Source organism: Chionomys nivalis, chromosome 24, assembly GCF_950005125.1.
Source record: "Chionomys nivalis chromosome 24, mChiNiv1.1, whole genome shotgun sequence".
NCBI classification, from domain to species: Eukaryota; Metazoa; Chordata; class Mammalia; order Rodentia; family Cricetidae; genus Chionomys; species Chionomys nivalis.
Window position 1 is genome coordinate 36488822 of NC_080109.1, and position 27488 is coordinate 36516309.

Sequence of the window (27488 nt, forward strand, 5' to 3'; positions counted from 1 at the left end):
AGAGTCAGTCAAATCTGTACACATGTTTTCACGAGTGTCTCTGTCCAAGTTGTGTGGGGTTTATCAGCTAGAGAAATGTACTGAACGTTAATTAGCTTTTGTGTGCTTGAGAAGGCTAATACAATAACCAGATAGCAAAAGCCAAAATAAGAAGGAGCATTGTACTTAGTCCATCTCAACTACTCAGCCTCATGGGAATTGGCATGGGACCCTTGCTGTCTTATTTTTGTCTTGTTCTCTGTTTATTTTCTGTTTACCGTGGTGACTAGCCAGTGGTAAACACCCACCTGCCTTGAAAGGTTTTATTATCAATCTCCTGTGGATGGTGCAAGTCCATAAAATATGTAAGTGCTTTCAGTTAATTCTCTTCCTTTTATTTTCTTTAATAAAACCAAAGCCCTAGAAGTATGTCTAAATCCGACAGGTTTTTTTTTTTTTTTTTTTTTTTTCCGTATGTGAGAAAACTTGACTCACAAAAGAGGGACATTGAAGGCTCTGTCCGCACAAGTGTAAAAATTAACACAATCATAAGTAATGCATAAAACTAAACTCGTCCTCTCTCCCTATTCTCTCAGCCCTCCAAATCCACAATAGCATCACATAGGTAACTTGGGGAAGAAAGCACATGGAGAAGAGACAAGTTAGTGGTGTGTGTGTGTGTGTGTGAGTCCTGTGAGCTTTGTAGACTTGGGTTCTGGGGTCTGATTTTCTAAGATTTCCTGCATGTTCACTTAATAAGTTGTTTCAATTATCTTAGTAAATGATTATCATAATAATTATGTTATACTAATATAACTAATAACATTGTATAATAAGTTATATTATTATTAAAATATATTATTAATAACATTATTGAATAGCATTCTATTAATATTATTTTATTATTAATATTACTGTTGAATTTTTCCCCCTCCAAGTTACAGATTAAATTTAACTGTATATAGTTTTATCAAATCTATCCATATAATGGGCCTTTCTCTAGAAGTCCCACCTCAAGCAGCATGGTACAAGGATGATGTGTGTTTCCCTAGCATTGTGTGTAAACACTTCCTCAGCTGGGAATGGCCAAGGAAAATAAGGGCAATTGGTGGTACAGACAAGTGTATTGACGGAGTGAATGGAACGGGGCCCTGAAGCATGGACTCTCTTTAATAGCATGCAGAGTGAAGGTTTCCTTGGGCACCTTCCTTGGCATCCTTGATAGTAGGGAATATAAGGAGATGTTTTTCTTTGATTCCAGACTGATAATCTGGCCTTGATGTTCCTTTAAGCCTGCAGGCACTGAGAGTTCTTTTGTAGCCGCCTGATTGCCCAGGTCAACAGCCTTAGTTTTTACTCCCCACAGTTACCCATCCCAATCCTGGTCCCTTGGAGTGACAAACTTAGTTTATTAATGAAAATCTGTGACTCTGCCCTGCCCTCCCTGCGATGGTTAATAGGGTGCTGTGTGAGGTGTGTTTGTTTTCTAGACTAGGATGCTACTTTTGGAGGCCAGGAATGGAGCCAGTCAGTTTGATTTCCAGAGAACAAACTCCATGCCTGTATGGCCCCTTGATCTTTAAATACCTATTAGAAAGAATAAATGATTAGTGGTCAGAAGTTTGGGAGATTGTTTTGTGTCAACCTAAAGGGATAGTGTGAAGTTGGGTGGTTTTAAGGATGGCAATGGGTTGGTTAAGTATATTTATTTATGCCTAGAAGACCCAGCTCAAGGCAGACCGTTGGTTTACCACCTCCACAAGGGCTGAGGGAAGGGCATGTGTGTGTGTATATCACGTGATGTCTGGACTTAGGCAGAGCAGAGATGTCAGTGCTGATGGTGGCCAGATCCCAGCACTTAACAGCAGACCCCATAGGTTACTAAAGCTGAGACCCTATCTAGGGAGATTAGCTGCGGGAAGTGCTTTAACCACGGAGCAAACAGACAGCCACTTGATTAGTGCCCCAGACGTCGTATGGCCTCGTGGTGTTGGGTTTCCATCTGAACCATTACATGGATATTTGAGAACTGGAGCTTCAGTTCTAGCCCGACCTTGCATTTGATTTCTGAATCTAAACATCAGTGAGTCTTTGCTTGCTTCTCTAAGACCGGGGTTCCCCGCAGAGAGTTTTGTGTCCCTGATTTTGGCTATTTTGAGTTGAGAGTCAGTCCATATGGTGTTTGTTTGGATGGCTTCTTATGTTAGGAGAGCACAGTAGCAAATATATCTTTTCAGTAATGTGTTTTAAATCAGAGTTGCTCCTTATTTCCCCCCGTGTTTGAATGTGACAGGCTTGATTATTCCAGACCCACCTGCCTGAGAACACAGGAATGGAAAACAGGAGTCTTTCTCAAATTTCACATCTATTTAATCCATCACAGAAACGCACTACCTTTTCACTGTGAGATAGATATATTTATCCCACACAAGAACATTTAAACAAAGTGACACAGATCATCAGCAGATCAACCCAGAATGACGGCTCAATCAAACAAATGTATGTTGAGAATTTCCACTGGGCGGCTCTCACGGCAGCCCAGCCAAATTTGTTTAGTATACATGAGTTAGCTGCATAAGAACATTCTCTGTGCCGTATGCCAGACGATGACTTTTCTAGGTAAACATCCATTTAGCAGCGTATATCCATCCATGAAAGTGCTGGCATGATTTTGATCTATTCTTTTGGACCCCAGAAATGATGATTTCATTCCACTGGCAGCCAAGTACCAACCCACACATGCTCCATTTAGGCTTAAAAAGAAAAAAAAAAGGAGGGGGGAGGGAGGTATACATTTATTTCAAAATGCAATATAACCATCCAAAAGGTGGGAGAGAGTCTATAAAATCGACAGGCCATTTCACTTTTCTGACATGCTATAAAGTAAGCATCATTAAAATGTATGTCAAATGCAGCGGGAGGAAAAAGACCTCAGTTGTTCTCGGTGTTTGAAGTGGGATGGGGAGCGTTTGTGTGGCTCTGCTCTAAACCGTGAGGCCTTCCTCTGTGTGGTGGGGAGTGGGAGTTCCTTTGTCAAACTGCAGTTTTAGAATCAGATCCCAACTAGTTGAGAACATTTGGGTTCTTCAGAAATGGGCACTTTTATTACCTGCCCTACCCGTTCTTCTGTGGGAACAATTTACTTATCTCTTTACAAGTGTTACTTAAGGGATAAAAGACCCCGTAGACCCCAGTCCCCAGTACTTGAGCGCGGGACAAAAGAGAAAGACACTCATTTTAGGAAAGAGCAAGAAGAGCTGGGCAGATGCTCAGTGGGTGGAATGTTTGCTATGCAAGCAAGATGACTTGAGTTCAGTCCCAGTACCCACGTCAAGAACTAAAGAGTAGCTAACTAGGCATGGCAGCATGGTCCTGTAAGCCCAGCCTGGGGTAGGTGGAAACAGACAAGCTCCAGGTACATTGAAAGTCCCTCTAAAAAGACAAGGTGGAGAAGACACCTGATGTCAGCCTCTGGGTTCACAGGCACTTGCATGAGAGCATACTCGCACGCATATGTGTACACAGACATACAGCAACCCCATTAAAAACAACATCAGAAAGAAAAATGCAAAGCTGTGCCTACTCTTGCCAACTTTGTGAAATCCAGCTTATCTCGTGTAGGGTTCCTCTCAGTACCCTGTACAGTCAATGGAAACCCTGCCTTTCTTAGGCTGTCAACTAGGAATCCTCGGATGGAGGGATATTTCCAAGTGGAACGCTCAAAATAATGCCTTCTTTTTATTTACCAAAGCATAATTATCTGAAACTAATGGAAGAGACCATTGTTTCTAAACTTGAACACTCAAGATGAGCCCATGGTGGCCCTTGAACAAGTTTTCTGTACAGAGAACAGTTAAGAGGCCTAGAGGTGACAATGACTTTTGAAATCTCATAAGATTCCGAGCTAGATAAGGTACAAATGTAACTCAAATATGAAACAGCTCATAAGCAGCGCTTTTTGAAACTTAGCTCTATTTGAATGTAAGCATTTCCTGTGTTCATAGGTCTGGAGAGAGGATGTGAAGGTACACGAGACACAGCTAGGCCTGCCTTTGATAGCTGAAAAGGAAATACCAAAACAAAGAAACAGATACAGAGAGCTCACTGTGCGAGACCTCGGAGCGCTCAGCCCTAAATGGGATGGCCGTATCTCAGTCCTCCCCTCCAGGCTCAGGGTAGAGGACAGAGACAGGTTGTAAGAGCTGGAAGTAGTGGGTGGCAGCCACAGCAGGGACAATGTATGGAGCTCACAGGGACTGTGGTGGCATGAACACAAACTCAGTACAGACAAAATCCAGAGTGGGGTAGTGGACACAGGACACAAAGTCCCACCCCTAACCGAGCAATTGCTCGATAGCTATTCAGACAGGGAAAATCAATTTCCTCTAATGCAGTGACACTGAGTTTATCATCAACTCATCAACTATACTCCAGGGCAGGTCTCATACTCAGGAGCAGCTGACCACATGAAGCAGATTCCATGGTATCTTTTTATTCTGGTGTGTGTGTGCTTGGCGTTTTTGCCATCTGGTTTGTGGTGTTTTTCTAAAACTTTATTTATTTATTGTTATTATTATCATTGTTAGGGGAAGAACATGAAGTTGGGTGGACAGGGAGATGGGAAAGCATCCAGGAGGACCTTGAGAAGAGGAAAGAATATGATCAAAATGTAATATGCAAAATTTTAAAAAGGGGAAACAAAAGAGCTTGTTGTAATAGCTCCAAGGTGTTATTCTCAAATGCAGCCTCTGTGAGCCTTTCCCTGCCCTCAGATTTCACCCTTCCCCGCATAGTGAGCCACCTCTTCTTCCCTGGACACCCAGGGCTACCCCAGACATTCTGTTCACGTGTTCATATGCGTTTTCCTTTCTACCCTGCAGCTGGTAAGGTCAGGAGAGCAGGAATGCTTGCTGCTCCACCTCCAGCATGCAGAACTTCAGCAGACCTCGCTAGGGAACGGGCAAATGGGGGATGAACGAAGGGCAGTCTAGATTTGAAGGCCATCTGAAAGCGACACAGAGAAGTCAAAGTTGGTGGGAGGCTTATGGACTTGGTCTGGATTCTTTTGGCTTGGTTATGGTGCACAATTAAAGTATACAATAGGCAGAGAGATTATGGCCACTTAGAAAAACAACGAGGTTACAAGAAAGAAATGTTCATTTCTTTTTAAAAGAACTGCAATCCTTTTGGTTTTTAAAAAATAATTTATTCTCTCATGTATTATTACATCCTGACCACAGTTTCCCTTCCCTCCTCTCCTTCCAGCTTTTCCTCCTTATCCCCCATCTCCCACCCACTCCTCCTCACTTGCCTTTCAGAAAAGTGCAGGCCTCCCAGGGATATCCACCAAACATGGCATCTTACGCTGCAATTAGACTAGGCATATCCCCCATATTAAGGCTGGACAAGGCAAACCAGTAAGAGGAGTAGGGTCCCAAAAACTGGCAAAAGAGTCAGAGACAGATCCCACTTCCATTGTTAGGAATCCCCCCAAATACCAAAGTACACAACTATAATATATATGCGGAGGACCTGGGTTAGCCCTATGCAGGCTCCCTGATTGTCGTTGGTTCAGTCTCAGCAAGCCCCTACAAATCCAGGTTTGTTGATTTTGTGGGTTTCCTTGAAAAATTTTAATTCTTTGATTTCTTTACAAACACAAGTGCTTATCTTCAGGACACTTAAGGAAGCTTTTTAGGGGCCCAGTATAAACTTTGCGACACATACTTATCCATGAAAAATTATTATAACATGATGTGTTCTTCAGTACTTTTGTCCAGAGTTCTCAAGTGAGATATATGAATGGCTTCAAATTTTAATACTTTCTAGTATTTTATTTTTGCATTTTAATCTGATTATTGTGCCTAATACAAAATGTGTATGCATGGCAATATTTAAAAGCATAGAGGAGACATGAACAGTGGTGCAGAGAGAGTTTGAGTGACTTGTTTGCTACTGAACAAACTTGGCACAAGTAAGGAGTTGCTGTAAACAAAACACTTTGTTTAAATGTAATAAAAAAACAGGGACAATAGCCTGCCATGTTCCCACATGTATTTAAGTACTTGCACAATGTAAATTTCACACAGTCCCATGAATACTATTTATCAAAGCGACCAGCAGGTATTGGGATGAACCAGAAGCCTTCAGCGTGTTGATTGATCACTCTTTTCTAGCAGTTCACTAGGATTACACAGCCACTCCAAAGTCAACAGCCTGGAAGAACATGATAGGCTTTGAACAATGGCTGGAATGTTAGGTTAGCAACTGCCCAAGGTCAGTAAATACATCAATTAATATTCATAAAACGTCTTGAGGTTTGACCTGGGAAGAGTACAGACCTGTTCAGGACGGCTCAATTCCTTCTTCCTCGAAGGAACGTTGGCTTTGCTCGACATTTAGTGGTGAGATTTCCAAGCTCTGGATGTACTGAACCTAAACCTTTGGGAGATACCATCACAGCTGTGTTACATCCACAGAGTCAGGGACTAACTTCTCCTCCCCACTCCAGACCGATGAAGCATTTTGAAGTACAATTGTGCCACAATTGTCATGGTGCCTTATAGACTCTCCAGGTCTTTTATCTGCCAGGGATTATCTATGGAGTAATGGAATGGAATCTCTCTTGGAGAAATTGAACTGCTCTACGCACAGATAGGGAAAGAAGCCAGTTCAGACCGTGCATCCCCTTTGCATCCTGGACTGAATTCATGGAATAGATTTGCTTTGCTTACCATCAAGCGTTCCTTATTGTTCCTTGGCCAATGATGCCTTTCTCAAATATGAGCCTCTCCCCAGGCGTGCTTAGCCCAGTCTGCTTCTTACATCATCACTGAGAGTCTAGCTGTGCAGTGTTCTCAAATTACCTCATCTTTCTGCACCATGTCAATAACCACATTGATCTTTCTTTGTATTTCATTTCAATAAGTGTCTATGTGGAGATATATTGACAGGGAGTGGGGGAGAATGAATTGTTCACAAGGCATTTCATCACCTTTTGTTGTAGGAATACAGATAGATCTAAATGACAGTGACCTTTGCAAGCTGTCCCTTAAGACTTAAAGACACAGAGCATTTTACAATAATAATAATGATTTTGCAGCACTTGTGTTTTATCCGAAAGTTCATGAGAAGTGAAAATACGATTTATTGTGATTCTTATGACAACTTGGTGTCAGATGTATTTTTAAACACCAATGTTGATCTACAGAAAGGGACATATTTTTTATTTAAAAGATGTAGAAGCCATATTAAAGAAGGTGAAACAAAAAGGTAAAATGGATTTTATTATGTTCTTAAACCCAGTATTTCCAAAATTGCATCTTTTTAGTAGGTACCAATAAATTAGATCAATAAAAATTATCAGCTAGGTATTTTGCATCTTACTTGAATTAAGGTTTTTAAAAATCTGGAGGATAATAAAAATTTTAAACCTTCAACAGATCTTAGTTTGTCATTGCCACTCTTCCTGTGGTCACTTGTCACATGCCGTCACCAGTGGCTACCATATTGGATAGCATCAGTCATAGGTGAAAAAAAAATGAGGGTTCCGATACTATAAGATTTTTCTGGGGTCATAGAATTTCTTAGCTAGCTAGGATCCTTTGGCTTAAACAGGATCTGAGGTTTATAGAATATCTGAGTTTATCGTGATATTGTGAATGCAGATGCTTGACTAGGAAGCCATAGATCTTCTAAAGAAAGATTACTTTCTAAAGTATGATTTGTTTCTTGCTCATTCCAGTAACAGGATACATAGACACAGACACACACACACACACACACACACACACACACACACACACACACACACAGAGAGAGAGAGAGAGAGAGAGAGAGAGAGAGAGAGAGACTCATGAATACCTGTACAAGATTTTGTCAGTGCAGTGAGCTTTCCAGGTTTGTCTTGTCTATGTCAATATTTTCATGCATATAAGGTTGTTTCTCAGAAGGGTTTACAATGTGCTCATTTTCCACCTGGAAGAAGTCTGCCCAGCTGGTTTTCCTTCAGCCAAGGCTGTTCCTTTGGCCCCATAAGCTATCTAAACTTTAAAGAAAAATGCAGATGTGTCTTACTGTTTGAAATGGGGTAGAGATCCGGGAGGATTAATTTAAAAATTCATAAATCCTGAGTACTATTCAAATTAATGACCTCTGACCTTTGTTCCAGGTGACTTATTTTGACTTAGCTATGTCCAGATAGATGTGTTTATAGAAGAGAGTTCAGTACTACTCAAACCTGACATATTAAGCATCTCCTATGGCTCATAATGTGTACTAGGGATGAGGACCACCCTCTGCTTTCTCATTATGCCAAATAATAGAAAGTGGAAATCATGCTAATCCTTCCTTCTGTGTCTGCTGCACCCCTGCAAGTATGATAAACTCAATCCAATTAAAAGTCATTACCTCTCCGAGGCTCGGCCACAGTCTATAACTCTTTGTGTCAAAGTCCTCCTTGATTGTCTGTCTTTATCATAAATAGAATACTTAGCCATCTTTGGCTTTCATTCTCTATTAATGAAATGGAAGATCACTCATGGATTGATGGGTACAATCCTTGTTTTCTCTACCACTCACTGCACTTTATTTAGTGAAGGTTTATAGATACTCGTTCTGCCTGTCAACGGTCCTTTCCAATCAGTAATTTCATTTGATTCTTCTTTGTGACTCCCTTCCCCTGACCCATGGGGCTTTGCATGTACAAATCTTGTTGACTGAATGACTGATATTTTGTTGCGTGTTGAATCTATGTGAGATCACAGTTGCTGAGACTTAATAGTGATGTCAAGTATTTAAAAAGCTGATTGAAGGAGACTTACTATAGCAGCAAAAAAAAAAAAGCATAATTCTGCATACGTCAGGTGTTACTCCTCATAGAGTTACATTACAGAATCTTTCTCTTGAGTAGTCTTGATCCACCCAGATTTACATGGACTTATCTATCTCCAGTGTGTCTCAGTCAGCAGGGTCAGATGCTTCAGTGAAAAAACTCATACTTGTCTGTCTTCCTAAGAGCTGGATTCTACAATGTTTTGAAAAATAGATATTGCTTCTATCCATTGTCTCACTCATGTCAGACTACCTAAGTCTGAACTGTTGGGTTCAAGTGATCCTCCTACCTTTCTTTCTCTGATGCTGCGACAATATATGTATGTCATTGTGCTTGACTCAAAAAATGGGTGTTTGGATCTGTTACCTTTTTTTAAGTAGCGTGAGGCCAGATTTTATTTAATCTAGTTGTTGTAGCTGTACTCTATTGAAACAAAAAGCTTTTTAAAAATATTTATCAGGCTAAGCAAGTCCTTCAAAATGATCTTTACAGCCCATAAAAAATGACATAAGCACTCAGGCATGCCTTTCTAGTTAGTTGTAGTTAAGTATGGCTTGTGGGTAGCTGTGGGTAGAAAAAGTTAAGTAATACCCAAACCTGGTAGTATGGGTAGTATGAGTTGTCAGTAAGCAGCAGGACTGCCATTTTTCTGCTAACTCTTGTACTGGATGGGCAGAGCTTTCAGGCTACTCTGGTCAGCCTTTTCTCTCGGTGCATCAACTCTTCTGAGGTCAATTAAACCCATACCTGGTCTATATGGAGCAGTGTCTAATTGTAGCTGGAAGATGATGTCATAGTTTGGACTATCGACAGCAGTTGGGGCCTACACTGATTACTTTACGGCAGTCCCACGTCATTGGATGTACAGTCCTTATCAGTGAAGTCTGTCCCATGACAGAGTGTGTTTGTCAGTTCCAGCACAGTGACACCTCCTCCTCGGACCAGTTTTTCTCTTGGCTAACGCTGTAACTGAACGTGAGTGTGTCACTTCTTGAGAACCTGCTGGGACTGCCATTTTCTGAGTTATCTGTAGCCTCAGCAAGAGCCAATAGCTCCTGTGTTCCTCTTCACAAGAGCTTGGTGATAGTCTAAAATACATATGAATAAAATTTCTACTTTGATATGAAAAAGAAGTCCATTCTTTTTTTTTTTTTTTTTTTTTTTTTGGTTTTTCGAGGCAGGATTAAGAAGTCTATTCTTAAGCAAACCAAAGCAACACTCTGGCGCATACTCTTTCTTGTTCCTTGGAACCCGAGGGGGGTTGGAGAAGACTCTTGGAGACAAAGTCCCTTGGCATTTCCCTCTTTAATAAAATAACAGCACTTGCCTGTAACCTGCACAAGCCCTCCTGTAAACTTTGTCATCGCTAGGTTACTTCCAAGGACTGCCGCTGTGCCACAGCTATTTAAATGCTTGTTACTACACTGAATTGCTTAGGAACAATGACAGGAAGAGAAAGTGTGAGTTCAGTGGAGACATTTCCATATGTGTGAATATCTTCCATCTGTTGTTGGTTGAATCTCTGGATGGGAGGAGTCTGGAGATACAAAAGGCCAAGGGCATATGGTTTTCATCAGTCTCTGGCTGGAGATGCCCAACTGCACAGGAACTTAGAAGCATGTCTTGTTACTTTCTTCCCTATTCCTAAGATCTACTTAGTCCTTTACTGTTGCTCCGTCGAATACCTCCGACCGTCCCTGTCTTTGCTTGTCAATGCTAAGCTACCGGGGTGGGAGAAGCTCTGCTGCCTTGCATTCCATATCTATTCTAGCAACTTTGTGATGCTCCAATCACAATGTGATACGGAAAACATACTTGCAAATGGATGAACGAGAAAGCCTGAATGACAGCGTCTTTGGCGAGGGCTACGACCCTGACAGTTGTTATCTGAGTCCCCACCCTTGAATGCTAGGAAGGGATTTAAACCTGAACCCCTTTGCAGTCTTTCCACAGAATTCCAATTGTAACGTGCTCCGGAAGTGTTCACATGGTCCTGGTAATGCCCAGAACTTCCGTTTAAACCCTCACTTTTCATAAGTATGGAGCCCACCAAAGATTTTGAAAGTCAAATGTATATTTATTCCGTGGAGGAAACTCTATCAGCCAGAGCAAAAGTTTGCTGGCACCAGCTTGTGATATAATGGGTGGCTTAAATCCTGCTAACTGCAAATAATTTTTCAACCGTGTTTATGACTGTGATAGAGTTTAGTGAGGCCGAAGTACAGACAGCATAAATATTTCAGCAAAAGCCTATTGTGCAGGCGATATAAATAAATTAGACCCAGTTTGTAAATAAATTTAGTTTTACAAACATTTACAATCTTCTCTTGCTATAAACTATAGTAATTTATTCAGAAGAGGCCCTGGATGCCTTTCTTAAGAAGTCAGTTGTCATTAGGACCTGCTGCCTGGTGCCCGTCAACTGTCTCAGACTGTGTGACTCAACTAGGCAGGAAGGACACTATACAGACCACCTAATGCTTCTAGTTATTACACGTGTTGATAATGACAATTCCCAGACTCCCGGCACAGTGTGGTAGTCTATGAAGTTGTCATATTATATCATGCCCTTGAATACCTAGCTTGTGTTACCACTTAGCAATGTTGGAAATTACCCCTTCCCAATCAGAAGTGCAGCTGGTATGTATATACACACACATCATACACAAACACATCTGTTCACATTTTTCTGAAAACAATTTTTACAAAGTGTATAATGTTTTCTCAAATTAAACAGAAACCTTTTCCTTTATGTTTTCAGTGATTCAGTGATATTCCATCCCCCCCCCCCCCCGGGTTTTGAATGATTTCACATTTCATGTGATGTGGTGTTGGGAAACTCAATCTGGCACCCTTCAGAGTGTAGGACGGGGCCCCAGACTGCGCTCCTTGCCAGCATCTAGACTTATTTACACCAAAGCATCTCTATTTGCAATGACGGGCAGAGTCTGAGCTGGAAGAGCGGAATGGAATTTCCCCATCACGTTGCTTTATGACACAAATCTCTGCTGTCTTTTTATTAACAAACCTGTGGCAACAAGGATTATGTCTCATTTAAAAAGTACCCTAAGTCTGAGAGTCTAACGAGATTTCATCCTTCGGGTGCTCTGCTTCGCATCAAGCCAGTAGTGCGGTTATGCGAGTGTTTAATTGGTCGCTCACATCGCTCCTTATCAGCAAGCCACAACTCCCTCTTCTGCCCGACACGCATAATTATTTTCTTTATGTGGAACTTCTGGCTGGAAGGAAGTTCTGTTCTTCAGCAGCAGGGAAGGTCTTCATTGGGTCTACCGTGGAATGGGCCTGAACTCACACGCACGCTCCTTACTCCCGTCTCAGGAAAGCATCTTGGCCCACCGTGTGTAGGGAGAGCTCTCAAATTCCTCTACTTCCTGATCTTTATTTTCTCGCGGCAGTTCTGACTCTCCTCTCCCAGGAAATACTAGAATTCAGTCTCCTTGTTAGGGAATGTACGACTGGACTATTTATTTACCTTTCCCCTTAGTTCCTGAGGTTTGATCTCTCCTTCTGAGACTAGAGAAGGCTCTTCTGCTAAAAGCCACCAAGCCACACTTAGGTAACCCTAATAGACAGGCTAGGGCCCTCGGGTCACAAGCCCAACTAAGTGAAGCAGAGCTGTGGCCAAAGAGACCAACTTCTGCCCATCAACGCAGGCACATTAACGCTCCCGCATGTCTCCGCCACCTTGAAACACTCTTTGTAAAGAAGCAAATCAGCTTGCTCCTTAGCTTGCTTTCCCCTGAAACCACCCTCAACAACATAAACAAATTAGCCATAGTAAACCACACGTTCTGCCCACAGAGAAACCACAGCCCTCACCAGAGGGCAGTGTACTTAATGTGAGAACAACAGCCTGGCTTTATAAGCCTCTACTGGGAATAAATTCCAGTCTCACTGGTTAGAGCCTGGCTGGGGAGCCAGAGTACACTTTCTCCTAGGTTACAGGTTGTGGGAGAGCCAATCGGTTTTCAAAGTGTCTTTCCAGGAAATACATTTTCGAAGGTTTTGGCATTCCAAGTTTTGAGCATTCCCCGGTTTTCATTATTGCTCCAATGGAATGGACCTGGACATGACCTTACCCACCATGCTTCGTGCACGGGGTTAGAACTGAGGTCTACAGTGAACTACAAATCCCACCTCTTCTTCTCTCAGGCGGCACCAGAGTTCAGAGGTGGTACCAGGTGGAGACCTCTGTGCAACTGCCTCTTCCACCGCCACTTTCCCAAGCTTTATGGTCCTCCATCTTGACCCCTGGGGAGTTGTGAAATATTCTCTATACCTTCCTCATGCTGATATACTTCCTTTCTTGACAATGGCTAGTCCTAAACCATCGCGTCCAGCCCTAAACCAATGTGTTCCGTCATCAGTAAATTCCTGCCTGGGATAGTGTTTTCTTAAATACCTGTTTAAACAGTGATTTAGATAAGAGTGTCCCATTTGTGTGCAGCAGGAAATGCCTGCCTTCTTTTAGATATGCTGGCAAATAATTGCTGGAGATAGGGCTTGCATGCTGCAAGGCTGTGCTCTGCTCACTGCAGCTGCCTGAGAAGGAACCTGCCAGTAGGTTATGACGGAAATACGGGACAATTCTGCTTTACTTTAACCGAATCTGAAGGAAAGTCACTTTGGGGATATAAAAGGCTTATGAAAAAAGCTATCAGGTCAGAGGTCGCCAAAAGTCTCTTTAAAATTTGTATTGCTAAAAGAGAGTTCAGGCAAATGACTGTACTATGAAAGGAACACTATCCGGCATGTAATGAGTCTGGTCCTAGCTGGTCTTCCAGTAGGAAGTGGTTACTAGGCTCCCTCACACCAGAAAATGGCAAACATTAGCCTGGTCATGGTTTCTCTCATGATACAACTCACAAAACTTTGGTGTCTCTATTTTGGTTGTCCTGGAGTCGGTAAATAGATGCCAAAGAGCTTTACTTGTACTTCAACTATGAATTTTCTAGCGATTTCTTTCCATAACCATCTGAAAAAAAAAAGCGCAGCACCATTTCTGAAGAGAAGCTTCTGGAAGCAGATCAGCCTATCTCATAATAGTGGAGAAGCTACCCATTTAATTCTCAAACTGTATTGTTCTATGAAATGTCTGTGGAACTCCTAGGGTGGTGGGAAAATTCTTAGCCAGCTTCACAAGGCACAGAGAAGGCAAAGAGTTATGCCACAACATGAGAAAAATACATATTTGTTCTCTCTATGTCCTTTGATTTCAACCCGTCTGGTGCTCTGGCCATTTCCTTTGCTACCTCTCCCAACACTCTTTAATTCTGGATCTTTTTGATAGCAGACTGATGAAGAGTGTTTAGGGAATTCTGTGGGTAGCAAGGCCTACAGGGAAGAGATGAAATAGGTCAGAACAAGGAGGCTAACAGAAAGGCTGGGAGTGCAGAAGAGCTTGGAAGATCATTAAGAAATTCCACACGCCAAGCCATGTTGTCGGCTGTGTCGCAAACACGCTACAGAGACTCGGACGGGACCAGTAGGGACCAGTATGGACCAGATTCTGAACATGTCGTTGAAGAGTGTTTTCTTTTCATCCTTTTCTGAGAGCATGGTGCTCTGAAGTCTGTCCTCCAGTGACCTGTCTAGGAGACACCTCTGTTTGGGAACCTGGGCTTCTAGATTTTAACAGAATCCTTTGCAGCTCCTCTGTCAGCTTTTAAAAAATCTATTTTTCTCATTTTTATAGCTTCCTTTCCTCATTTCATGGGGATGTTAAATTTCATTTTCTTGGGGACATTTTCACAGCGTGTTTCAATGGCCAGTTCATTGCCTCCTCTTTTGTTCCGTTCATTCATGTGCTATTACTTAGACTCCTCCCTTTCCCCCATAACCCTGCTCATTTTCAGTGGTTCTCTTGCTAGTGGAGAAGAGCTGGCCCCTTGGGGGCCTTTGCTTTCTCAGAAACATGCCTCTGTCACCACTCTGGAATTGTCCTGAGGAGGGAAGAAGAACATGTCCTGTTTGAATTTGGAAAGGAAACTGTAGTCTTCTCCTCCCTCCCCTGGCTACTGGTAAGCATGCACGGACTCACAGGCTTGTGTCCGTATGCTCACGTCCTCCCTGGAGGTCCCTGGTGGGGCTCTGAGGTTTGGCCAGGCCCCTTCTCCTAAAGCTGGGCGCACATCCTCTGCACTCAGCCACGTGTAATCCTTCCTGTCTGCCTGTGAGTTGGGCACAAAGTACCGGCACTTGGGCCCACCCTCTTCTTTAGTAGCAATTAACCTTTACTACAGAACTTCCTTTGAAGTTTGCTCATGTTTTTATTACAAAACTGCAATGAGGAACATAATGGGGGGAAATGTCTAAATTTCTGAGTTACCTAATCTGTTCAATTCCCTTGTTGGACTCCTCTTGGCAGCTGTTTTATGCAGCTATGATCTCAACCAGTCTGCCTGAGATCTCAAATCGTGTCTCTGTCTCAGCCTATTTTTAAGATTAGGGAGCTGCTAAACACCACACACACACACCCCACTCACACACTAGCAGATGCATGTGGATACGTGTATTATGGACAAGTTTGTTCAGCCAAGTCAATATGATTTCTTGTTTGCTCAGGCCACTTTATAGCTAAACTAGAGCTATGCGATTTAAATATTAGCATTAATTTTGTGTTAGTCACTGAACAGTTTCTATCAATGAACTGATGTGGTAAGCAGAAAGGAAAAACATTTCCGCTACCCTCAATAAGGACAACACGGAGTGATAAGCTTTTCAATGACCATTAAACACTAGTTATGGGTTGAAATGCAGGAGTTTGAATGGCATCTGCCCAGAAGATTTTCAGTGAAACTAAGCAGAGAAGCCAAGAGAAACAAATGGTGAGTTATACGAATCCCACAAAAAGAGAAAGCGTTTTAGGCCAACCTTGCAAATGAGGGCCAAAGAATTATGAGTGAAATGGCATTTTTTTTCCTAGCCTGCCGTTCACAGGAGCTCAAATAAATGAAATCATTTTTCCTCTGCTTTTCACTCAGTAGTAAATCACTGGTAATCCAAGGCTGGAAGAAAAGCAACTATGAAACTCAAAGAAAATATGAGAGAATGCCCCACCCATTGGCAGAGTAGGTGAGGAGTTTCTAAGAAAATGTAAAACATGAAGACAATGTGAACTTGGTTTCACCAAAGTTAAAAAGTTATTTTATGAAATCAAGGGGCAAATTATAGAAAAAATAAATAAAAGCACATCAAAGGGCTAATTTGTCGATCGTTAATAAGACAGATTTGAAGCCCGTTTTAAAAACTGAGACAAAGCAATGTATAATTTTTAATGGAAGAAGTAGGAGTGACTAATACAATATTTAATCTTAGTAATCACTAAAGTACAAATTAAAGAAACTACCGATAAATAATCTTCCTACTGATAAAACTGAAAAACAGGACATAGTAGTGCCCGTGAGTGTGGTTGGTAGGAGTGTAAATTGATCAATGCATTTGGAAAAGAAACTTCCAGTATTCAGTAGGTTTTATATAGTTTTTAGTAGGGATCCCATCTAAGGAAATTGAAATGGGTGAATGAAAATATTTGTATAAATGGTATTCATTTTGTTGATGCTTTGCTACCAAAAGCAGCATAAATACTATAGAAACCGTTCACTTATTGCAGATTCCAATAATAGAAGTATATGCATCAATTTTATGTGAGTTTAGAAAATCGGAATAAAGAAAAGCTGTTCACAGTGAACTCTCAAGTGAAAAGGCTGAACAACAGATTACCTACACAAGAGCCATTCTTTTGATGAGGCAAACTTCTAGACGTCTAGTTTTAAAGAAACAGAAATCAAGACTGGGTTTGAGCAGTTGCTGCCTGTCGGCATCCTATTTAGTGCCTTGTACTCTCAGGTTCTACCTTTGAGTAATGAGGATTATTTTTCTCATCATTTTTGTCAGAACTGGAAAGTATGGATGCAGCACTGGATGCTGTTATTATCAGTGTTACATTTCAACTTCCTCCTTGGGTTTTGATATTTTCGGAATGAAATTCATCCCAACTGGAAACCTGGATAGTTACTCAAACACCCACAGAACTACGTAGACTCTGAGGAGTGTAGGCTGTTGCTTGTGTCATTGGATATTAGAATACTTAAAATTTGAATCGAAGAATTTGGATTCCAGTAGTGTTTCCCAAGTCATTTCCTCAAGTCCAACAACAAGCTTTTCTCCCAGTCCTCACTGAGTTAATGATACAACCGAAGGATGCGTGAGGCAAATTACAGTTGAGGAGCTCAGCTCCACGGTTACAAGGGTTATTTATCTTTATGGGCCCACTGATGTATGCCACACTCCCTACCTGATACCTACCTATTGTAAATGTGCCCAGTCTGCCAGAGCAATATCCAGGAAATCTTTAATTGACTACAGCTATAGCCCAGGGAATAGATCTACCAATTTCCCCCAGTAACAGAGATCTAATGGCGATAGAATAATGGAGGTTGTTTTTCATTTAGATGGAATGTTTTAGCAGCTTTTGAGAGAGTTATTGAGTAATGTCCATAAAGGTGTTAGTTATTCTCACTTATGCAAATATTCAATAGCTGTGCTAGATTGTATGTCTCGATAGGTAAAAGTCTGCAGTCTTATATTTCCACTTGTGTAATCTCCACCCTTTTTATATTTAATTCAAATGATACTAACTGAATGTAGTTGGAAGACATTGCCTAGGCTTTCGTCTCTGATAAAGCCTGCATGTGGATGATTAGAATGGAATCTTTTTCCTACATTTGCTTGGATGCTGTAAATTGTTCTTTAGGCTTAATCAGATTTTTGTTTTTGGTCATTGTTAGCAGGATTGTATTTGGGCTTTAAATTATTCTAATTTTTATGCACATCTTGCTCGAGCTGGTACCTCAGCAACCACGTTTAGACTCCGTACCGGGAGAGTTCGAGGATAGCAGGGAGATGATAGGATTTGTGTGAGCGTGGGAAAGTGCAGACATAATTGTCTCGATCTTTCTCTAGGGTCCGAGACCCCTTTTCTGGACCCGACAGTATGACTGATTCCCTCGGGAGGAAATAGAGGAAATTTTCCTGGCTTTTCATAGAGAATTACTCGAAGAATATTGTTCTATTTATCTAGGTGCCTTTTTATTTCTTACTTCTTAGATGGGAAAGTTTGTACATCCCATGATGTCATTCATTTTGTAGCATTCCCCAAAGAAAATAAAATCCTCACAATGAGCAATGGTCCCGTTGGAGGACTTATGCCATAACGTTCCCTCTAGGCAGCTGAGTGCTATGCTTCTAGAGAGGTGACATTGATCTTAATTTTATTTATTTATTTATTTTCTGAGATATGGTAATACTCTATAGCCTAAGTTTGTCTCAAACAACTTACCTTACTGAATCCTCCTGCCTCCAGTCCTCCAAGGAGCTGGCACATAGACCCGTGTCACTATGTCTGGTGTGGAAATGGTTTATGTATTTTTTTTCTGCACTCAAACTGTTAATGAATATTTTGATGAAACAGAAAATTACATGGAATTTTCAAGTGCATTTTTATCCGGATAGTACCTCTTTAGGTGTTATGAAAATAGCTTATTCTGATACTAGATATGAATGGAAAGTCAGGTAATCTATTACGCCCTACTTTATTTCTTTTTTTCTTTCTTTTTTTTTCAAGACAGGGATTCTCTGTGTAACAGTGCAGACTGTCCTGGGACTCTTGCTGTAGACCAGGCTGGCCTTGAACTCACAGAGATCCGCCTGCCTCTGCCTCCAAGTACTGGGATTAAAGGCGTGTGCCACCACCACCTTTCCCCATTTAATTTATTAAAGATTGTTAGGATCAAAATACTTTCCATATTTTCATAGGAAAATATTGATTTGGTATAACTTGTCAATAAAATTGTATGTGAAGTTTACAATCTATTTAACAAGGATTCTTTAAACAGCCATTTGCAGATTGCTTGGAGAATTCCTATGAAGTGAGTATCCTAACACCTAACTCTCCTAGGGCCTACTTCCTTGTTGGAGCTAAAACAGCTATACATATAAAATCCTGAGTGCAATGTATATTATTAGATTGCAAAATTGAGGGCTAAAATTCTGTAAGCTTAAAGAGGAAGGAGAGGCTTGTGTTGACTGAGATGGCCATGGGACATGTTGGAACTCACGTGGAATTTGACCTGGAAGTTGGGAGTTGGTTAGACCAGAGGGTAGAGGTCAGGATGGAAGAACATCTTGCTTGCCAAGTTCAGGAGGCAAAGATCAGTTTGCAGTTCAAGCACTCCTGTTGATTATTGAGAATCAGAGGGGATGACTTCATAAAAAGGATATTTTTTTCCAAGCAAAGAGTTTCTACTTTAGCTTGAGATGCTGGGAGCCTCTGAAGTCTGCTGAGCAGGAAGGAAGGTAGGCGGGGAAGGTGAATTCAGTATTGAGGGCTGCAGTCAAGAGATTGGTGATCTGGAGACCGGTGGAGAGCAAGCACTGTTAGAAAATCCAGGTGTGAAAATGAATTGGAAGAACCAGATAAAATGATCAAATTTTGTGGTAGAATAGATTATAAGAAAAGAACAGCAAACTCCATGCTACTTTTTATCTGATGTGGACAATTAAAGGAAAGGTGACATTTCTAATTGAATGAGGAAATGGACAAGGTGCTTGACTGGAGGGCAGGTGACAGTGCTCACAATTTTGGACATGCTGAACTTGAATGATAATGAACTTGCATACTAAGAACTATATAACCAACCCGAGCTTGCACCCTGTATTTCTGTCACGTGGCTGGTATAAATGGCATCCTCTCAATGTTTGAAATGACATCTAACCCTTCATTGAAAGATAGCCTTGCGTGGATTATCACTTTGCATTCTCTGAAACTGTAAGAAGCAGGACCTAATACTCAATGGTCAGTTGTTCATGAGTGGTATGTATTTCAGCAATGAATCAGGGAAGAAATTGCAGGTAGAATGTATCTTCTACCTCTTAGCCCAATAACCCATCTTAGAAGGCTCTGATAATACAGCTGCAGGCTTGGTAGGAGAGTAAAAGTCTCTAATCTGAGGCTGGAGCTCTTCCATGTCATGAGTAACTCAGGATTACACAGGCTGTGCTAGACAGTCTGTGACAGCAATCATACATAAGCCACCCAGCCTACATTCTGGTGCTTCTTACCAGAATCAGCATCCGTATCCTTCAGCCCTTTTTTCTTACTTCTGTCCTTGAAGTTCTTATGAGTCAAACCAATGAGAGACAACTTTCAGTTCATAACCCTAGTAGAAAGAAACACATGCCTATTTGCTTAAGGGCCACAGAAGTTCCTTTCAGCTGGTAGGAAATTCAGCGTGGCCATTGTTCCTTTCACTCCTCTGCCTAGCCCCCCAATTCCCCATATATATTTCATGATGGCCACAGCGTTGTGCTCTTGTGCCTCTAAAGCCTCTGTGGTCAGGGCTAACCTTTGTCTCTCCAGAATTCTTGCAGCTTCTCCAGGATTCTTTTCTAGGTAGAGGCAGTTGAAACCCTCTCACTTTCTAGTTTGGAGATTTTTTTTTCTCTTTTGGGTATACCCAGGGTACCCTCCTATCTATTTGCCTCTGAGGATTTGTTATTTTTGTCTTATGCATGTGAATGGTTGCCAGTGCATCAAGTGCTTGCCTGATGGAGCCTAGAAGAGGGTGTCAGATTTCCTGGAACTATAGTTACAAATGATTATAACTGATTACCGCATGCATGCTGGGACCCAAACCCCGCAGCCCTCTGCAAGAGCAGCAAGTACTCTTAGCCATCGAGCAAGCTGTGTAGCCCCCAAATCTACCTAATTTTGAAAATGATTTTAGCTTTTAGTACTTTTGAGTTTCTGCAGCATAAGCTACTGAAGCAAAGAAATACCAAGGGCTGCAGAGATTTGGGCCTTGTGACACGTGGCAGCCTTTGGAGTCCGCAGGGATCTGTCGCATTAATTTGAAGCTTCCATGGATTGATTGATGCAGTTTTCTGATCTGGTGCATATATAGGGTGGTGTGGGGACAGTAGTTGTCTGTATTACTTCTTATCTCTACTTTATTCAGACTGATAAGTAAGCTCCCAGGTGCTCTGCATGTGGGTGATGGGTGGGGCTGGCCTATGCAAGTATTAACACACTTGTTTTATTACTTTATCCCAGATAAACCAGAAGCCGTAATCTATCATTCCTCCCCTGTGAATAACAGAGATTTTTTAAATGGGACAGAACTTAGCAATGGTCTTCTATGTTCAGATTGTAACGAACAACTTTACTACGGTTCATACCCCTGTGGAATTTGTCCTGGTTTATTAGTAGAAATTCATGAAGTTCTTATTTATTTGCAGGTAATGAGTGTGCTTATGGCAATTACTCTGAAATACCTTTGGAAGAAATGCCCGATGCTGATGCAGATGGGGTAGCCAATGTTCCCTCCCTCCACATCCAAGAGCCATGCTCTCCTGCCACATCCAGTGAGTCATTCACTCCCAAGGAGGGCTCTCCTTACAAAGCCCCCATCTACATCCCCGATGACATCCCCATTCCTGATGAGTTTGAACTTCGAGAGTCAAATATGCCTGGGGCAGGACTTGGAATATGGACCAAGAGGAAGATTGAAATAGGTGAAAAGTTTGGGCCATACATGGGAGAGCAGAGGTCGGATCTGAAAGATTCCAGCTATGGATGGGAGGTAAGAATGTCTCTTGAGTTAGCACACATGTGTGTTCAGGTCTATAAAGAAGAGATTAATTATGCACGTGGCCACGAGTGGGTTCCATTCGTGGGAGCGTGTCTTCAAGGTGATGTTTAAGAATCAACTCTCTTTCGATCTCATTACTTGATAAAGCAATGTGTTACTTAAAGGAATGGCATGATGAAAGGGATACCAACTGAAGAATGACCGAGGCAGCACATCAGCTTTAAAAGACGACAGGAAGAGGTTGTGGTTTCTGAGCTATCATTCAGTACATTGGATCTGACCATCTTAAAGAGCGTGTGGTGTGAGCACACAAGCTGTTCGTGAGATGTGTACATAGTATGTGATCTTTTGTGAGAAAGGCTTATCTGGAAGGATTGGGGTAAAGCATATGTTTTCTCCATTTTGTAGCTATAGGTCAATTTGGTTAAACTTTAGCTTCATGTTTTCATTTACCTGTATCCCCGTTTTATGTAGTTTCTCTTCTTAATCAAAGGAGACCATTTTTATTCTACAAGCTTCTTGAAAGTGTGCACAGCAGTCACCATTGAAATATGTGATGATTCTTTGTATTTAAATTGATTTGATGAATAATTTATATATTAAAACAAGAGCACGGAGTGATTATAAAATTAGTCACTAGTTTTAGCTGTGCATTGCCTAGAACTTATCAGGCAACATCCAACATTTGAGGTCGTTAATCACAATAGCTACCTTAATTTTATTTCAATAATATTAGCTAATCTGCAGTTCTAATCAGTTCGTTTATCAGTTCGTTTATCATTTTGCACCAGTGCACTGTATGTGTGTTGGTGTGTACATAAATACTTTATTTGTGCTTTTATTTTCATTCTTATGGCTTGAGATAGAGTTTGTTACCCATCAGGTCAGCCTAGAACTCTGGCTCCTCCTTATTCAGCTTCCCAAGTGGATGCTGGGATTACAGATTTACGCTATCAAGTCTGGCTGTGTTTAGAGCTTGAAAACTGTTGTGACTAAACCATAACATCATAATTTCTGGAAAATCTGGTCTTCAGCAGAAAATCTTGTAGGTGACTTCTGCCTAGGTCAACAGCTATGGAGATGTGAGGGAAGTCTCCCTTCACAGTGTTTCAGCTGGATGGAAATCAGATAAACAGGATTTATTTGGGTATGTTCCCTTAATATTTATGATCATTAATAGAATATCTGCTTAGCTTTCAAATAGAAATGAATATACAGTGCCTGCAGGATGTAATTTCAGCTTTTTGTCCTTTTGCCTTATATATGTCCCTGTGTAAAATTTATTCAAAATTCCATAATGAAAACCGCCCTAATTCAAATTCTGAAATACCAAAAGTTTTGTTCTGGATTGAACATGATTATAAGTGAACATGCCTGCCATAGTTTTGTCACTGGCTATAACCTTCTGAAGTCTGTGGTTTAGTAAAATTATTTTAGACACATGTATCAATAAGAGATTTTTTAAAAGTCACCATGTCATTAATGGATATATGAGTTTGAATATATTTTAAGGCAAATGTGTGTGAATTTTATGTAATTTTTGTTCATCTTAAAATAATGGCTATAAACTATCTAATAATAATTAACTCGTTGACCTTTTATTATCAAATCTGCAGAGTTCAGTGAGTGTAGTCCTGGTCTAGGAATAGACAGAGTTTAACTGTAGAATCAGCTTCCAGTTGCAGGGTTGAAAAGTACAAGATGAAACCTTTTTAGATACAATGCACAAGGATTGGGCATAGACTTCTGCATTTAAGGACATTTAAAAATAATTTTATTTTTCTTTTTGGAGGAACATGTCTTCAGCACACACATGAACAGATATTTACCTTAAACAATATAAAATTATTTCCTTCATTGTGTTAAAACTGCCTAGAATTCAAGATGTGTACATAGCCCATGGCTTTCTGGCTGAAGATCAGGCAGTCAGTTTCTGTCATTTTTAGAATCCAGCTGATGGCCAGGTATATAGTTCTTTGCCATTTTAATATTTACTCTCTTCAAAATTTTTTTACATTTATTTGTGTGTGTGGGCACACGTGTGTGTATGCACACACGCACATATATACTCCTGAGTGTCACTGTACACACGTGGAAGTCAGACTCTAACGTGCCGTTTATGGGAACCAAACTCAGGTTGGCAAGCTTGGCAGCAAGCCCCTTTGCCCATTGAGTCTTCTTGCTTGCCTTCCCCACAGTTTAAAGAGTGGGAATTGTGTGCTCTAGAGATATAATGAACAAGGCCGTTGAGAAGGCTTCTCACTGTTTTGTCAAACTTTATCCTTGGTGGTGTAGCTGAGTCCTTGACTCTGTCTGGTTAATGCACAATCCATTTGTCATCAACTCAGGCACTTTCACACAGAGTTCTGTCCACTCCGCTGTGCCCGTTTTGAATTGTCCTTATGTCATATGCGTCTTTAATTGTAGCTCATTCTCCTCTTATCTGATTAGACCTGTGATTGGGTTCTAACTACAGTGACCTCTCTGAGACTGCTTCACGTTTCTTAAAAATGATGAACCGAGGGAAGAGGTGGAAAAGAAAGCAAGTCTCATAGATTTCCTTAAAGCAAATCTGAGTGGGGCAATTTCTGATTTGGCAAGCAGTTTTTGAGTGCCTATTGTACGTCAGATCCTGCATGAAGGGCTTCCTTTCAGCCACTTGCCTTGCTCTAACGCAGCAGCCTGGTGATGTCTCTGATGCTCTGTTCTCTCCTCTTGGCTCCCCTACCTACATTTCTTGTTCCAATAAACTCTGAGCAGGAAAGAGTGTGTTGCTTCCACACCAGCATGCTTTGTGGCGCCCACTGTCTCTCAGCACGCTGTTCTTACAGACACTGTTCTTTGTACTTGGGTATATCCTTTCTCATCCTTCGGGATTTTTATATTTATTCTCTGAGTGTTCTTCTTGCATGACATCATCTCCAGCCTTCAAATCACAACTCGATGTTGCTTAAATTTTGTTTCACTGGCAACAGTGAAGCCATTTACTGAGGAGCTTGAGAAATTATGTGGCGTACAGGCTTCCGTAGATTACCCAAGAGGGCAGGCTTGTGTAGAGTTTTCAAAGTTACGCTCGCCTAGTGCAGTCTTGATAGTGTTTCGCGAAGTTGTGTGGTATTGCCAATGCTCAGCATATTTCTTTCTTTTGTTTAATAAGCAGATTGTATTATCTCAAGCTGCCTCGACTCAGGGGCAGAAGCAACAGAAATTTGTTTTTATCACAGCTCTAGAAACTAAAAGTCAAAGACTAAAATTCTGGCCGGTTCTTGTTTTGGTGAAGGCTATCTGTTATTCTAGAGTGTGCACATACTGAGATGAGCACTCGGAAGGTAAGCTGCAGCTGCAGCTCTAGCTTCTAAGTCATTTATTACACATTGCCTGACTTTTTCAAATATAGTATTTTGGAAAATTTTTATAAGTTTGTATTTCAGGGAAAAGGATATTTTTAAGACATACTTATAAACTAAATATACATACATACATATATATAAAACTATACACACACATATATATGTAAAATAACCCCAAGATATTGTAATAGACCTATTTTTTCCCAAAAGAGTGTTGATCTAATAAAGAGAAGCTTGCAAAGCATTTTGGTTTGACTATGACTGTCCTGAGTCACCCACTGCATTTGATTAAATCCTCTAGTGTGCATTAGGGCTTAGCACTTGGGTGTGGAGGAACACAAGGCAAACAACAGAAATGCCATTGGCTAGGACACAGACCAGCACTGGGCCATTACTGGGCAGAGGCCAGTACTATCTCTCAGATAGAGTTTTAAAAATCTTCTTGTTCCCTAGAAACTCAGTTATCTCTAGGATGTTCAGTATTGTGTAGCTGAGGCCTCATTTGAAAAGGAAGCATTGACTTTCCTAACTAACAATGAAAACAAGGACTTAGGCTAGGTTTCTAAACTTACTTTTAAGTCCAAGACCAATTTGAGTGGTATAGTTGTGGTCTGAAAGAAAATGACCCTCCAGAGGAGTGAAACTATTAAGAGGTGTGGCCTTGTTGAAGTAGGTGTGGCCTTGTTGAAGTAGGTGTGGCCTTGTTGGAGGAAATGTGTCACTGTGGGGGTGGGTTTTGTGGTCTCATATGTGCTAAAGCCATGTCCAGTGAGTCAGTCCATTTCCTGTTGCCTCATGATAAAGATGTAGCCAGAGCCATGTCTGCCTATACACCACCATGTTCCCTGCTGCCCTGCTCCCCACCATGATGATAATGGACTGAACCTCTGAAAAGTAAGCTGCCATTTCAATGAAATGATTTCCTTTAAAAGTATTGCCATGGTCATGGTCAGGTCATAGCAACAGAAGCCCTAAGACAGTAGTTTATTATTTTCTCCTAAACAGTCTGAAGCAGTTTATTAGAACTATATAAAGGTTAGCCTTTTTGAAATATGGTCAGTTAGCATATTTTCTATACCCTTATCCTCACTGGCTACTCTAAAACTCTACTAGTACATGTGCAGCCATTAGTGAGGTGCCCACTGTATGCCAAATCCCTATCATGTTCATCTTGTCCAGAACTGCTCCAAATTTGTGTGATCCGTTAAAACTTCAAGTATGTGCTTAGTTTTTATTTTTTCCACTCAGACATACATAAAATTGTACACAGAAAAATAATGATGTGCATAGATAGTAACTTTCTCCTTTGTCCTGTTAAATAGATGAGATGGATAGTGGAAAGAGATTATGTTGGAGTGGGAAATTCATCACCCAACTTTGATTCGGTGCTTTGAAAATACATTCTGTTCCAGACTGTAATCTAGATATGCAATAGTGCAATGAGGTGTGCTTCCCTATCTCACTGTAAAACAGCCAGTTCTCATGAGTCTGGGGTTACACAGTGGTATCATCTCAGATATTAAAACATAAAATGTGTATGTTTACTGAAACATGACTATCCATTAACACCAACAGTACTGAATTTTTAAGATGCCTGAGTCATAATCAGGATTATAAGAACAAGTTTTATATCCAGTGAATCAGATTTCCAAGGATTTATTTGTCTTAATACTTTTGACGTTGCTTCTAATTGGTGAGGAAGACAACTCATCATATATATATGTATATATATATCATATATGCAATATATACAATGTTTATATTTATATATAAAATCTTTAACAGATGTCACTATTTACTAATGAAAAGAGTAATGCACTCTAAGCACAAATAATAGCCTGAGTTACAAAGTACCTATTAATTGATAATCACTATAGTGACTTCTTACTTCATGAGGAATTAATGTCTCTCAGGAATATTCTCATTCATTCCTAGGATCAATGCAAACTGGCCCATAAAACAAATGAATGTTCCTTCTACTATTGTGGGTCAGAACTCACTCCCAAGATCTTCCCCTCTCTCAGAGATGTTATGGCATTGCTCAGTATACATCTTAAGAGATTTCAGATCAGACCTGTTGCATCCTTCAAATGCTTCTGACAATACAGATAATAATTCGGCTGAGTCTGTTAATTGAATTCTGGGGAGTCATCTTTATTGATACAGGAACAAGTATTCTGAATACACACTGAACAGCCTAGGAACCCCCCCCCCCACCCAGACAAGTGTGCATACATTGTTTCTTTTGAGAGTTTACCCGAGGTTGGCCATGCGCTTGGGAGGCAAGGGCAGGTGGCATCTCTATGCATTTGAGCTCATTCTGGTCTACATCCAGGGTAACATAATAAAAATTTGTGCCAATAAACAAACAAGCAACCAACCACAAAAATGGTCATCCGTGGGTTTATGAGTATTGTACGTTACATGTGATGCCCCTCTGTGTAGCCTACATACGTCTGTTGGCTTGATAAGAGCTATAAAAATTAGCACATCCAGTAACTCTTACATTCTCTCCCCAAATAAATATTTCCCTTTAGATTTTTTTTTTTTAAGATTTACTTATTTTATGTGTGTGAGTATTTTGTCTGCATGTATGCTGTGGGCCATGTGTGTGCCTGGTACCCAAGGAGGTCAAAGAGGTCATCAGATCCCCTT

At 40.9% G+C, this 27488-nt stretch overlaps 1 protein-coding gene across 7 annotated transcripts in view; it reads left to right on the top strand.

Annotated features, from left to right (window-relative positions):
* Positions 1-27488, top strand: part of Mecom (MDS1 and EVI1 complex locus) — a 557609-nt gene that overhangs the window by 261499 nt on the left and 268622 nt on the right. For all 7 annotated transcript variants that reach the window (XM_057757213.1, XM_057757215.1, XM_057757218.1 and 4 more), the window contains exon 2: positions 21131-21474. In XM_057757213.1, the coding sequence (XP_057613196.1) occupies positions 21131-21474 (344 nt within the window). The remainder of the gene's footprint in view (positions 1-21130; positions 21475-27488) is intronic.